At 43.9% G+C, this 15065-nt stretch overlaps 1 protein-coding gene across 8 annotated transcripts in view; it reads left to right on the top strand.

The window, feature by feature from the left end:
• Window positions 1-12462: 12462 nt before the first annotated feature.
• The window catches only part of MAGI2 (membrane associated guanylate kinase, WW and PDZ domain containing 2), a 725755-nt gene continuing 723152 nt past the window's right edge, over window positions 12463-15065 (top strand). For all 8 annotated transcript variants that reach the window (XM_069035710.1, XM_069035728.1, XM_069035720.1 and 5 more), the window contains exon 1: window positions 12463-13184. In XM_069035710.1, coding sequence (XP_068891811.1) covers window positions 12884-13184 — 301 coding nt within the window. In that variant the 5' untranslated portion in view covers window positions 12463-12883. The remainder of the gene's footprint in view (window positions 13185-15065) is intronic.

The following is a 15065-nucleotide window of genomic DNA, read 5'->3' on the forward strand; positions in this document are numbered from 1 at the left end:
CTCCAGGTTAAACAACCCCAGCTCCTTCAGCCACTCCTCATAGTGTTCCAGAGTCTTCATCAGCTCTGTTGACATTCTCTGAACTCACGCCAGCAATATCCTTAGAGATCTCTTTTTGGAAAAAAAAAAATTAATGTAAATCTAGCCAAGCCCTGATCTGAGAGGGAATTACCTTAATAATGTACATCTCAATGTCTTTTTGTAGTGAGGGGCCCAAAACTGAACACAGGATTTGAGATGTGGCCTCACCAGTTTGAGTAGAGGGGGACGATGAGTGCCCTGGTCCTGCTTGCCACAGTGTTGCTGATACAAGTCCAGATTCCATTTGCCTTCTTGGCCCTTTGGGCACACTCTGGCTCATGTTAAGCTGCTGTTGACCAGCACCCACAGGTCCTTTTCCACCAGGCAGCTTTGCAGCCACTCTGCCCCAGCCTGTGGTGCTGCCTGGGGTTGTTGTGGCCAAAGTGTAGCACTCTGCCTTGTTGAACCTCACACAGTTGGCCTCAGCCCATCAATCCTGTCTAGATCCCTCTGCGGAGACTTCCTGCCCTCCAGCAGATCATCACTGCCACTTGACTTTTTGTCATCTCCAAACTCACAGAGGGAGCACTGGATCCCCTTGTCCAGATTACTGATGAAGATATTAAACAAGACTGGCCCCAATACTGAGTTCTGGGGAACCCCACTGGGGACCAGCCACCAGCTGGGTGTAACTCCATTCCTCTCCACTCTCTGGGCCCAGCTGTCCAGCCAGTTTTATCCCCAGTGAACAGTGCTCCCATCCAGGCCATGATCAGCCAGTTCCTCCAAGACAATGCTGTGGGAAATGTGAAAAGCTTTACTGAAGTCCAGGTAATCAACACCCAGAGCCTTTCCCTCATCCACTGTGTGGGTCACCTGGTCATAGAAGGAGATCAGGTTGGTCAAGAAGGACCTGCCTTTCACAAACCCATGCTGGCTGGGTGTGATCCCCAGTTGGCCTGCATGTGCTGGCACTGAAGTGTGATGGCACTCCAGATGTGCTCCATAACCTTCCCCAGCACTGAGGTATTGCTTTGCATTGCCATAATTCACTGTTTTAAAATAGGCTGCAATAATCTTCCATAGAATATTCTGAATTGGAAGGGACTCACAAGGACCATCAAGTCCAACTCTTAAGTGAATAGCTTATATGAGGATTGAACCCACAACATTGGTGTTATTAGCACAATACTCTAACCAACTTTGGGGAAAAAGAAATTCCCAACCCAAATGTAAAATAAAACAAAAGTATCAACATACTTTGATTTTATCCAAATATTAGCTCATTGATTAATTTAGAAGTCTAACAAGGAATTGTTGCAGTACTCTTTATTTTAATTAATAACGGACAATTAAATTCAATTCACCACCACCAAGACACTATTATAATAAATGGCTAAATTTATTTACTAATTTAGTCTGGTGTAGTAGATACAACAATTATTTTTATTTGTTAGCCCAAATAAGGGCACTTAAAAAGGCTTATTCCTATTACGAGAAAAGTACGGTCAGGGATGGAGCCACAATGCAGTCCTACAGTTTGTTAAGTGCTGATGGTCAGGAGGCAAGACTTTAGAGTACAGTATTTGTCCTTCAGTCTTAGAAGAAGGGATAATTATTGTGCTTTCTGTGTTAAGTCATCTAGAAGCATGGAATATGAATATAAAATAAAAAAAAAAAAAATCCAAGTCCCCAAAAGAGTTTACAAATCTGGATTCCAGCCAGACACAACAGTGAGTGAAGCAAGCAGATGGGAGAATACGGGCTAGGATAAGGAGCAAGTTTCTCCTGCTAAGTAGTAGTCACAGCGTAACACCTGCCTACTGCCATCCTCATATCACTGCAGAAAGCCAAGTGTTAGTAGTAACAAACACTGTCAAGTGCCATGCTTTTGCAAAAAGGAGTGAACTCCAAAAGTGTAAGCACTCATAACAGTCAAAATCACTGCTAGGATCACAATTTCTGGAATCAAAAAATGCCTGTGATTCAGAATTAAAAAATACAAGCAGTTACATGCTTTATAAAAAATTTATGTTGCCTTTTACATCTCCAGCAATTATCCTAGAAAATCATCCACTTTTCAAATGACAAACTAGACTTATAACTACTCAACGATAACATATAAATGTCAAACTAAACTGTGGGATATATGTACATAAAGTAAAAAACTGAAGTTCAAAATAAATCATTAAGAATAGAATTCAAGTTGTTTTTAACTTTTTGCTACTAGGACTAAAGTGAGTCTCTTAATATTCACACAGACTTTGTTTTGATAATTAATTATAACATACATATATGCAAATCAATTCAATGGTGTTTAATGAGGCCATATTTACACCTAGAAGAAGTATAAATTACTTTGCTTGTTCTTTTTGGCTGGAATAGACTTGCTATTTCTAAATCACTAAATTGACTTATTTCCTTTAAATTTATAAAAAACAAACAAACCTTGAAAAGGTTCAGTTTTGACCTATTTTTTAACAGTCTGGTTATTGCTGTCTAAGAAACAAGGTGACTTCTTCCTCCCTTGCAAAGACTGAAGACATGTTCTTCAGGGAGACTTCTGTAAAAGACACTGAAAATTTTAGTCTAGTTCTTTCTTTGCTGTGGATTTTTTTTTCTAAAAATAAACTAGCTAGCTTGAGAAGTTTCAAAATTAATGTCTTTTAGATTTTGCAATGGTACAATCCAAAACCAACAACTTTGAATATTTTTTTAATGTACAAAAATAATTTTTTAAAAGCCTGACTAACTTCATTTCTTTTGAAGACAATGCTAAGATGATGGACTTCAGTAGAAGCCAAGGTACAACAGTGTGCAAATCTGCTTTAGGAAGATCATTGCATAGACAAAATCTGCGGGTGGAAACCTGTATACTTTCTTAGAGAAGGGCATCCTGAAGTTACTGAATACCAAAACTGAAGGAGCACTATCAGGAAAACAATTAAGTAGTTCAGAAAATAATATTGTTAATTGAGTAGGTCAGACGTTTTCTCCTACTAACAGTGCAAGGAAACAGCTGCCAGTGTAGCACTCATTTCTTAAGTGCAAGCAGCAAGGATGAAAGATTTGTTCCAGTGACACTTAAAAATGCATACACGAAAATTAAATCACACAATAAATGCAGCACTACATGGGTCCCACTGAAAATTTTCACCTGAAAAGAAGTAAAAAAAAATTCATTATTAGCTTATCTGTGTAGGATAATGCAATATTTTCCTCTATTTCCAGCACCCCTTTCTAAAGTGTATCCCACAAGAGATAAAATCCTGTCAAATAAACAATTTGTCATTTTCTTTCATCACTGGGAGAAATCAGTTTCAGTCTGAGACCAGCTGAACTAATACCAATTGCACCATTTAGTATTGTAGGAATGCCAATATATAAACCCTGTAAATACATTATTAATTCATTTAAGGCTCCTAGGTTTGTAAATTAAGAGGGTTATTAATCTGGGTTTGGAAGAAGTGTCTTAATAGTGTCAATTAATTTTTAAATGGAATTGCGTACTAAGAACTTAGCCTTCAGGTCAAGAGGTGCTCAGAAGCCAATTTAATATAAAAGTCAATGGGACAATTGCTGTGAAGGAGAACTGCTCAATCTAAAAATTGCAGAACTGGTCTCCATCCACAACAATATTGTTTTTGTACAACTTTATAGCAAAGATGATGTGGTCCAATGAACAGTTGCATCATAAGACTCCAGAGACTTGGGTCTGGTTGGCACACAACCACACAGAATTACTGGATTGTTGAGATTGGACACGACCTCTGGAGATCACGTTGGCCAACCCCATTCCCAGAGCAGGGTCAAGTAGAGCAAGTTGCCCAGGGCTGAGCCCTGTTGGATCTTAATGCCTACAAGTCAACCTCTCAGCAGAGCCTATTCTAGTGTTCAATCATCCTCAGCTTCTATTATATGCTCAGAAAGTGATCTTGGAACTATGTGATCTTGCCTGCTTTTACCCATATTACCCATGATATCCATATTAAAAACTGTTCAGAGCATAAACCCTGACTTATGATGTAAATGCATAGCACAAAGATCATAGTGATGGTAGGAGTCCTATGAGAAATGCAAGTAACAGTATCTGACAAGAAGTTCATTGAATTTAAAATCTAAAGGGAAAACAAAACACATCCCAAACTAATCTATATAACTAAGTATTGAGGAAATAATTTAATTATTTTACAAGTTCTAATGACAGTAGTTCTTTCCTTCTTCCTCTCCACTCTTAACAACCTCTTTTTAAATAAATCTCAGCACTGGTGTTAGCCTCCTTATTTACCTATGGTATGTTCATTATTCCACTACTTCATTATTAACCTTGGGGTGAAAAAGAATGGAGTGAAGGGCTGCAGCAGCAGAACTGTGGATTAGAGTACCAATGCCTACATCATTAACTGACAGGGACAAAAGAGCAAGTGTTACTGGCTTCAGACACAACAACACAGGCACTGGCCGTGACAAGAAAGAACAAGACCTACAAATAAAAAATCCTTATGAGAATAAAATATCATGATGATATGGAGGTTATGAGAGCTCCAGTATAATTTAGATAGAAGAAAAATAACATACCTGTCCTTGAATAAAGCCTCTCTGATTAATTAATCTGTAGCAAATTGCAAAAATAATCTAATTGCCCAAGCAGTGTTTCTTCTTCATGTGTTTCTAACTACACAGTGACTGAGAACAATTTTTCCTTTGATTAGAGATAAAAAATTCAACACCTAGCAAACACAGTATTTCTTTCATTTCCAGATATCATACAACAAGGCAATGATAAAGTACAGAAACTTTTCCTGTCAGCACAAGAAAATACATTTCCAAAGTCAAAATAAGAATAATTTGACTTCTGAAACTTTTAAAATCTATTTTTATATGCTATGTCTTCAACACTAATGTCTCAACTGAGCGCAGTAAGGGGTAACTTGCACCTGTCTTGCTTCACAAGGGTGAGCATGCTTGCTTCTTCAAATTCAGTGGAGGTGCTTATCTGAGAGTTTTCCCCAAGATAAGCTGGATTTCTGGTCAAGCGTCAAATTTTCCTGGAGACTGTGGCCTTGACCTACAATTTACAGGAGAAAAAATCTTGAATTGAAGATTTGATTGAAGGTTCTGTCTTCAAATCATTAGATTTAGGTCATTACATCAGCTGAAGCTTTTTTTTCCCCTGAAAACGTCATCCAAGAACAGCATCAGTGACCTGACAGCACCATGCAGTCCCATCAGTGAGCTGCTATTGATGGAAGCACCTGTGCAGAAATGTTCTTAGTGAGAATAATGTGCAGCCACCAGCGTGACAGAGCATGGAGCCATATTCTGAGAATAACACCAAAACTGCACAGTAATGTAATTCAGCTTCCTTGAAAGCACTTTTGTTTATCATCCCGAAACCACAGCAAAGCCCATCTTGAGCATGCATGGACCAATTCAGATCTACATAAACAAAACTGAATAAAACTTAGTGAGTGCCAATGGTGCAAATGCCCTTATGTCACATCATCTGGAGCACACACACTCTGGTTGTGGGGCAGAGACAAGGGCTCTAGGTTTAACCTAGCATTCAAGTTTTTGAGTATTTATATATCACTCTGAAATTAAGCCCTGCTAATTCAAAACTGTTTTTGTCACTAACCTTAGCATGATTATACTTTTACTTAAACATGTCTCCATCACCTGATAATCTTTCAATACAACCAGCTTGTGAAAGCAATCCAGGTGTTTCTGCAGTTGTGAAAAACATCGACATCAGGGAGTCAAGACTAGCTGGATCCTGATCCTCAGCACACCCTGATCAGGCAAGGAATGCCCTGTCCATTCAGCTGTCATGAGGCAGCACGAACCAGGAACTCTGTTGAATTTAAAACTGTGGTAGAGCAATGGAAATCAGACATCATCCTCACCAACTGAGTTCATTAAAGCTTCAGGCTTACTAAGGTAAAAACGTTGAGAATTTGGCCAGTTCAGTGCTTCAGCACCACTTGCACTGAAGCGCTAAATTGACTGAGGTGTCTTTCCTACTCAGTTTGGCTCATGCACGGCCTCTGAGCAGTGACAAGCATTGGCTGAGTTTCTGCAGGTATTATTTTGGAGTCATTTTCTCCAAACTCCTCATTGCACCGTGCTTTAATATTTATGGAAATGTATCTACAAAACATGTAACCTCTTATAAATTTCCATGGTGATGTCTGTGTGAATCCTTCTAACTTCAGAAGTATTTGTTAATTTTCATGACAAGAAGGCTTTGCAATCACATTAAGTGCAAGAATTTTGACATGGAAAAGTTATTCCTCTCAAAGAGATGAGAGAGATGTGCAAATAAGGTTCTGAATGGACATGCTGTCACAATTTTACACAGAACATCAACAATACATCCCTAGAATAATACGCTTTCATTTTATCTTTTATAAGTTCATAAAATATTCATCTTCTTTCCCAGCCATGCTGTGAGATCAATCTCAGCAGTACTGTTAGTTCATATGAAATGTAAAATGAAACCGATTATAAACACAAAAGAGGAAAGTCTCATTTTGTCTAATCAAGGGAAATGAAAATAAGGCAAGGAATAAAGAATTCAGAGAAAAGATCCACCATAGTTTTCTAATCGAAGATATCATCACATACCAGCAATAACTAAATGTTTATAGATATTTTAATGGTGAGGCAGATCACTGAACATGAAATATTAAAATGGGAAAATGAAGAGATTAGATACAGGAGAACTTAAACTAGCAAGTGCACAAACTGGTGCCATGGTGGTGGAGAAGTCATCAATTCAGACCTAGGCTGTTACCCAGCCACTTTATCTGTTTTTTTTCAGAATACCAGCCACCACTCAACAGCAGTAATTCACAGTGAGCCTCACACTTCTCTTTCCTTTCACCGTAACAGATACTTGTAGGTTTGCTATCTTTCTACTGTCAGACCAAATTAAAGGATTGTTTTCTGATAGGGTGTTGTGTGCAGTTTTGTTTCTGTCTTATTCTGCCTTCTACTGTGGATATTTACTGGGATGTAATTTAAACTTGCATTGCTGTAGAAAGAGGCTATCATTTGTTTATTTCAATGGCTCTTTCCAAATTTATTTTGACAGACTGTCTCCAGAACTTCGTCCCTGGGGAAATTTTTGACCTCCAACAAATTTTCTATATCTCACCTTAATCAACTCATGAGCAGCCAGCAAGAGCAGCATGGGAAGTATACAAACCAAGGTTTGACAGGAAGTATACAACACCAAAGTTTGATAGGAAAAGAGAAAAGTGACTGGGAAAGAACACATTTAGAACAAAAGCCTATACAGAGATGGTCAGGAGACAACAACATGTTTCGTGCAATCTTATAAACCTGTTGTAAACTATACTATTTAGATGAAGTTCAGTCTTTGATTTTTCTCCACTCCCAAAGGTTGCATTTATCTTTCAGTACAGCCATGGAGACTTTTTTCTTCACATCCAGAAATGATGAGATTTGCCCTCTACAACAGCTATTGCCAAAACAGAAATCCTCCAATGGGTTGAGACAGCTGAGTATTACCCATTACTTTCCATTTTAGCCAGATGTATGCTTTACAAAATGTTGGAGTTTAAAATTAAGTAACAGATTGTTTTGAAGCACTGATGGCCAAAACTATGGAACGTTTTGGCCTAAGACAAATAAAAACCCAACTGAACACACACAATAGTTTTTCTTTTGCTCTGTAGTATAATAAAACACATATTTTTTTTAATCAAAAGTGAGAATTTGGAGGACTTGGGAAAAGAGTTTTTAGATAAACAGCCTGAGGTTTTAGCTTTTCTGAAGCAAGTGTTCTCAAAATCTGAAGCCAGGAAATGGGAAAAGACTACATTAGAAGTAACTCTAGGTTCATACTAGTAAAACTAAGCTCATAGAAGATGTGTGACTGTAGTAAATGTGGTAACAAATTTCTAGTGGGTTTTTTTTGGTGAAATTTGCAGATGAGAATGTTAGGAAATTTAAACTTGTGTCCAAAGAACTAAAGGACTTAGAATTTTCTCAGAATCCTAAGGAGAACATTTAGAATTCCAAGCAGAAGAAATCAACTAAGACACCCTGGAGCTCCACTGATGGGAAGATTAGGTATTACAAACTTTTTGGGCAACTAAGGGCATAGAGAAAATATTTGTGAATTTGGATTTAATCATCTGAATTCCTGGTCCTAGATGAATACATGTCCTGTGGTGAATCTATATTGTAGTGTTGAGAAGCTTATTTAAGAATAACTGTTGAGTAGCTGACATGCTCAATAGAAAACTGTAGAGAATAGAGGAATTATGCCCATACTAAAATGGAAAAAATAAGAGATAACAATATCATGTAGTTATCATCCAGTCACACAGGAACCATGTGCTGAAGAAGGAAATTTAATGTCTTCTGAGTTCAAGTCCAATGTTACAAACACAATTACAAGGCAGAGAACTCCATTCCTGCATAAATAATAGAAGGTAATGGATGTATTTTCTTTTTATCCCCTTTGGCATGTGCAATACATCATTTTCTGTTTGAGGAATTCACTTATCTACAAATGGGGCATACTGAAAGTAAAAACAGGATTCAGTTACCTTTTTACTGAATCTGTAATGTTACAGTAGGAAGGATTCCTTTCAGCTACCAAATATAATTATTTATGAAGTCTCACACTTCAGCTTACTCATGTGCTCAACTTTACTCCCAAAAGTACAGTGACTTGCTGGTTCCTGTGTTTACAGGCTCAGATTTAAAGGAACAATAAAGGCATTCGTGTTGTTTGGTGAATGTGTTTCATTATGTGCTGTTGTTACTTTTACTCACAGGAAATCCCTTGTGTTAGATAGCCTTACATTCACACTCAGGACGAGTTCACATGTCCTCCTGGGATGAACCAATGGAAGGAGCTAACAGAAAGACCTTAGCAAATCACCAAAGTCCTTTTCAAGCTCTTCAGGGACCAGACAGAAAATCTGCTCGCTCACCCCCTCAGCCACATGCTGGGATACTTGCTCTGTCAGAGACAAGAATAACCTTGTACAGATATCCCTCTATTCCTGCAAAAAATGAAACTGAATTATCTGAAATGGTGCAGATGATGCAAAAAGACCTTGTATAAGGTTTCATTTCCTCAGGATATATTTTCAAATAGAAGACCAAAGCAAACTTTGCATTTCTGGCATTACTGCCCTATGCCCAAAGCACATAAGCCAGTGATGATATGATGGCAAAACTTTACCCATACACAGTCAACTCAAAACTCTAAAATCTTATGCCTCTTGTAAGAAGATGCTGCAGAGAAACACTGTATCCTTCACCCATCCTTAAATCACACTCTCCTTCACTCCTGATCTTAAGAGGTATAACCTGCCACTCTACTTCACCAAGTTTTCTTTGTCTCTGAACCTGAAAACTGCCATCCTTTCCTGACATGAGGCTCAACTAACACACAGATCTTTGGGAAAACTGTTAGGCCTCCTTCCATCTAATTTCCCACTTCTCTGACAAACTGCAGATGCCTGTGCCAGGGTCTGTCTGGCTCACCTTGCTGCCCATCTCCAAGAGGCAAAGTTAGTGCCCCTGGAACACCTATTCCACCACCTCTACATGGTGTTATTTTAGATTAATACAACTGCAGTTAGAAATGAAGAGCTCACTCAGCTTGATTTGTCTGTTGCACATGTGAAATCAGAAACGTCCTACCCATTACCTACTGTTGTCATCTGTCTTAAAATGGTAATGAGCATTTAAAAAAACTCTGATCAGTAAATTACTAGGGACTCCTAAGAAATAGAAAAATAACACCCACAGGATGCCTGTCCCCCATCTAAAAATATTTCCAATATTTCTTGACATATTTATTAAAAGCTGAATTTTTGGCAGATGTCCTAGTGTTGTACATATATTGTGGTAAACATGGAAGTTACTTAGAAATTTACTTTAATTGTAACACAAATCAACAACCACAATACTATACTGGCAGAATGACTAAAAACTCTAAGTTAAGAAACGGTGACCACTTTAGTAGAGTGGACTTTAGTAGAGAGATGACTCAGCAAAGAAGTGACTGTGGTGAAATTTGTGAAACTGAAGGATAACGGGATGTTATGTCTTGTATTCCTCTTTTCAGCCATTTGCTTCCTACCTCACTTCTGAACTAAAAACCAAGACAAAGTGAAAAGGCAGGGCTACAGAGACACAAACCTCCTGACTCTTTTGTTCTCTTTCCTCATGCCTTAGCCTCTTTTTGTCCAGACCAGACACCCTGCTCCCTAATGACAAGACACTCATTATGGTCTTTGGAAAAGGAGACCATTACGTAACCTTGTCTCACCAGTGACATCTTAGTACCTTCCAGTCAAGGTACCTTCTCAGCTCCCCTTTCATCTTCAGCTGTCTGTACTTACGCATCTCATAATATGGGGATTACATATCTCACCCAGATATGTGGGGTCTTGGTTTTGTTTATCCTTTGAGCTCACTTTTGTGAAGCCACTCACACACAGAGTTTTGCACCTCTGACCAGGTCCCCCTAGTAAAACAGGTGAAATTACTTGCAGAATACAGATGTCAGTAATTCCTCAATGCTTTCTTCCCTTCTGCATGTGTCTGCCCCACCTCTGGAACACAAGTAATTCTGAAGGAAAATGAAGTGAAGAACCCTGGTTTCCCACAGACACATACTGAGGCTGATAATGAGCTGTAATGGAAACTTTTCTCATTACCAAGACATTTATATGGTCTCTCAACCATGTGAATCACTGTTTAATAAGAGGCAAGTTCATGTTACAGCCTTTGGGACATTTACAGGACCTCTCAGCCCTACCCAGCTGCCTGTTTTCATGAAATAATTATATTTGAGATAGATTTGGGTGAAACTGCCCAATAGCTTCAAAAGTTATTGGAGAAGTAAAAGAAACACAGCCAAGCATGATCGCATAACGGCCTGTTTCCATAGAAACCAAGAGGAAAAAAACAGCCATACAATTTGTGAAAAATTTCATTGCAGAGTCACTTTAATTGAAATTTTAAAAATATCTGATCATCTTTAAATTGCATGCCATAACACAAAGTACATTTCTCCTGCCTTATCCCATTCAGTACCCTGTCTGCAGACCTGCCTTCACGTATCCTGCTCCCCTATATCCTGCAGGCACAAACACTACGCACTTTACTTAAAGTCAGGATGTTGTTCTGTCTGTATTTTGTCAACCTTCACTTCGGATGGAAACTATTTTTTTAGGCAAGACAAGTTTCCCACAAAGACATGCCAATTGCAACAGTCCATTGCTGGCACACATGTGAGGCATATGACAGAACTAATTAAAGGGAGAGCCCACAGGAGGAGCGAGCTACAGTATCACCTGCTGAACAGTGAATCCCACTGCTGGGGCTCTAGGGAAGCTCTGCAGGTTGGAGTGTGGGTCTTTGGCCACAAAGGCCAAGTAGCAGAAGGCAACCTGTGCGAGGGTGGTGAACACCTGTTGGGTGACAGTCAGTAAATTTCATGGAGAGAACTGCCACCCCTCTGTCCGACCCTCTTCAGGTGTGGCACCCACCTGAGCCATCAGCTGCGGCCACAGCAACCCGCGTTAACAATAATACCCATGTCCAACTCACTAAACTGACTGAGACCTCCGAGTGGAGTGAAACCACTCTGCAAACGCCCACACATCGAGATCCTCGAAGCAAACAGGTGTCGCTTGGTTTTGCAACCACATCCCGAAGCCCAGCTGCCTTTGGTCCTTCCCGGCCGCGAGCAGAGCTCCTGGACCGCAGGACCTTTGTCCGCTGCGGCTCGGGCAGCTCCCCCAGCCCCCGCGGGCCAGCGACGCGGTGCCCCCGCACGGCTCGAAGCGCTGCCGGTCCCCTCGCGGCCGCAGCGCGGGGCGGTGCTGGGCAGTGTCCGGCCGGGCCGGGGCGGTGCTGGGCAGTGTCCGGCCGGGGCGGGGGCGGTGCTGGGCAGTGTCCGGCCGGGCCGGGGCGGTGCTGGGCAGTGTCCGGCCGCAGCGCGGGGCGGTGCTGGGCAGTGTCCGGCCGCAGCGCGGGGCGGTGCTGGGCAGTGTCCGGCCGGGCCGGGGCGGTGCTGGGCAGTGTCCGGCCGGGGCGGGGCCGGTGCTGGGCAGTGTCCGGCCGGGGCCGGGGCGGTGCTGGGCAGTGTCCGGCCGCAACGCGGGGCGGTGCTGGGCAGTGTCCGGCCGGGCCGGGGCGGTGCTGGGCAGTGTCCGGCCGGGGCGGGGCCGGTGCTGGGCAGTGTCCGGCCGGGGCGGGGGCAGCGCGGGCTCGGCCGGGGCAGCGCCATCGCTCCCCCGAGCGCCCCCTCCTGGCCGGGGCCGCGCTGGGGGGGCCGGGCGGGAGCCGCCGCTCTCCCTCCCGCCCGCCGGGCGCCCTCGCCCCCCCGCCCGGGCCGTTCTCCGCCTTCTGCCGGCCGTGCCAGGCAGCCTCTCTCTCGGCCTTCACTACCGGGTCAGGCGAGGCGGGAGCGGCGAAGCTGCGCCCGCCTCGCTCCGGCACCGACACCGACACCCCTCCTCCTCCTCCCCGCGCCGCGGCCGTCCCCTCCCTCCCGCTGCCTCCCTCCCGCCTCCCTCCTCCCTCCTGCCAGTTTCTCTACAACTAGTACATCCACGCGCAGGCAGGGTCCGGCCGCCGCGGATGCCATGGATATCAGCTAAAGCCGGGAGGAGCGGGCACACAGGCGCTCCCCGACCCAGCTCGCAGCCCGCGGGGCCGCCGGCCGGCACAGCCGCGGCCGCTCCCGCCCGCCCCGAGCCTGCCCGGAGGAGCGCGGCTGCCCCGGGGAGGGGGGCAGAGAGGGAGGGAGGGAAGAGGCACAGACTGCAGGGAGGGAGTCGGGCAGAGCATCCCCACGGCAATGTCCAAGGGCTTGAAGAAGAAAAGCCACTGGACGAGCAGAGTCCACGAGATCGTGATCGTGAGGAACCCGGAGGGACAGCTGGGCTTCGAGCTGAAGGGGGGCGCCGAGAACGGGCAGTTCCCCTACCTGGGGGAAGTGAAGCCCGGCAAGGTGGCCTATGAGGGCGGCAGCAAGTTGGTGCCGGAGGAGCTGCTGCTGGAGGTGAACGAGACCCCCGTGGCCGGGCTCACCATCAGGGATGTGCTGGCCGTGATCAAGCACTGCAAGGACCCCATCCGCCTCAAGTGCGTCAAGCAAGGTAAGGCGGGCATGGGCCCCCCCTCTCTGCCCACCCCCTGGGGGCCGAGGCAGGTCTGGGGGAGCGGAGGGGGAGCAACTTTGTTGCTGCAGTTTGACTTTCCCCCTCCCCGCCGGAGCCGCCCCCTCCCCGGCGGCGGGGGGAGGATGCGAGCGGCGCTGCGCGGTACCCGCAGCCGGGCGAATTAAATGTGCGTCAGTGACAGCGCTTCGCCATGCCGGGGGGGCCGGGCGGCGGCGGCGGCAGCACCCCCTGCAGCCCCAGTCTCACGGGGACGGGTCCCCACCCCACCCGGCCCAGCGGCCCCGGGCCCCGCCGCCCCTCCGGCTGCTGCTGCCGCTGGCGCTGCCGGGGGGCCGGAGCGGCGGCCGGGGCCGGCTGCGGAGCGGGGCTTGCCCTTGGCTGCGCCTCGCTCCGGGCGCTTTGGCGTGGGGACAGGGGCAGCCGCCGCGCCCCGGGCCCCTGGTGGCGCCCGGGGTGGTTTTAGCATCTCTTAAGTGTCATTAGCGGAAGAGTCATTCATTTGATCCCTGCTGAAAACGATCGGTAATCCCAGGGAACGGGAGCTCGGAGCAAGCGAGAGGACAGGCAGAAAGAAACTTTTGGGAGAGAACGGTATACTCTTGCCTCGCCTCTGTTTCTCTTATTTATTTTGACGTACTATAATAGGTTAATGCGTTTCCAGGAAAGTCAATAGAGAAGAGACGCCACAGATGCTGTTTACACGTTTGTTTCTGTCCTCTTTAAACTATGCTGAGTTGAGCTCTCTGCAGCTGAACACTTGTGAGGAGGTTTCTGCTACCCCAGCAGCATTTCTGGAGCACAGGAGCTGCTCTGGGAACCGAGTCTGTAGGTGCTTCTTGGCTATGGGTGGTGCAGCGGCTGTAGGCGTATCGCTAAAGTACGCATTCCAGCCGGGCAGTGAGCCCAGCCATTGAAAACTTGGGAATTTCTGCGGTGGGAAGTTTTTAGATACCATGCATCAGAGGCGCTTGTGCTCTGCAACTATAGCCATCAGCCTGTGCTCAGAGGACACAGAGGAGAATCTCTCTGACATTGGGTATAAATTGGCACTTTTACTTCCTCTTGGTAATTGACGGTTTATTGTTTAAAATATAATTTGTGATACTTCTGAATGCTTGAAGAATATGCTAATTATTAGTTTATCCAAACATGACAAAAACAGTAGAAAGAATCTGATTTCCACTCAAGCCTTCAGAATGTACTTTATGATATGTTATCTCCATGAGGTCAAGCCTCTAAATACAGATATGATCTGGGATTTTTTTTATTTGTTCTTATGAGTAAGTTGTGCAATATGCTGTAGATCATATCTTGACAGTCAGACTGTAGGGAGACACAATAGTTTATGTGATAAGTGAAGATTAAAAATTAGTATAATGGATTCTGTTGTGGCAGTATAGTGTCATCTCTGGTCACCTGAACTCCAGGAAACCTGCTCTGTACTTTCCTCTTTTTATTGGAGTGGTCTTACTGTGACAAGATTCAAAAAGAAGCAGCTGTGGAAGTGTCAAGAGGACAAGGGTAGATTGTCTGTAATCCAATTTAATTTTTTTTCCGAAATCCTATAGATTCTTTACAGTAAGGCAAATTTAAGGTTACTTTGAGTTGCTATGTGAAACAGTCTCTGTCCTATCTCTTCACTATTTTTCTAATATTTCTCTTTAAGTCAAAGCAACCACTAGTGATTCATTAATGTGTGCACCCTTAATAAATTACCTGTCATATATGAATTAGGGACATTAGTCAGGCTTTTAGTCTGGGAATTAACACAAATTTCTGCATGAGACATAAAGGATAAATTCTGAATTCTACCTAATTCTGTGTATCTGTACCTGTATCTATACATATCTGAGGAGT

Source organism: Aphelocoma coerulescens, chromosome 1A (assembly GCF_041296385.1).
Source record: "Aphelocoma coerulescens isolate FSJ_1873_10779 chromosome 1A, UR_Acoe_1.0, whole genome shotgun sequence".
NCBI lineage: Eukaryota > Metazoa > Chordata > Aves > Passeriformes > Corvidae > Aphelocoma > Aphelocoma coerulescens.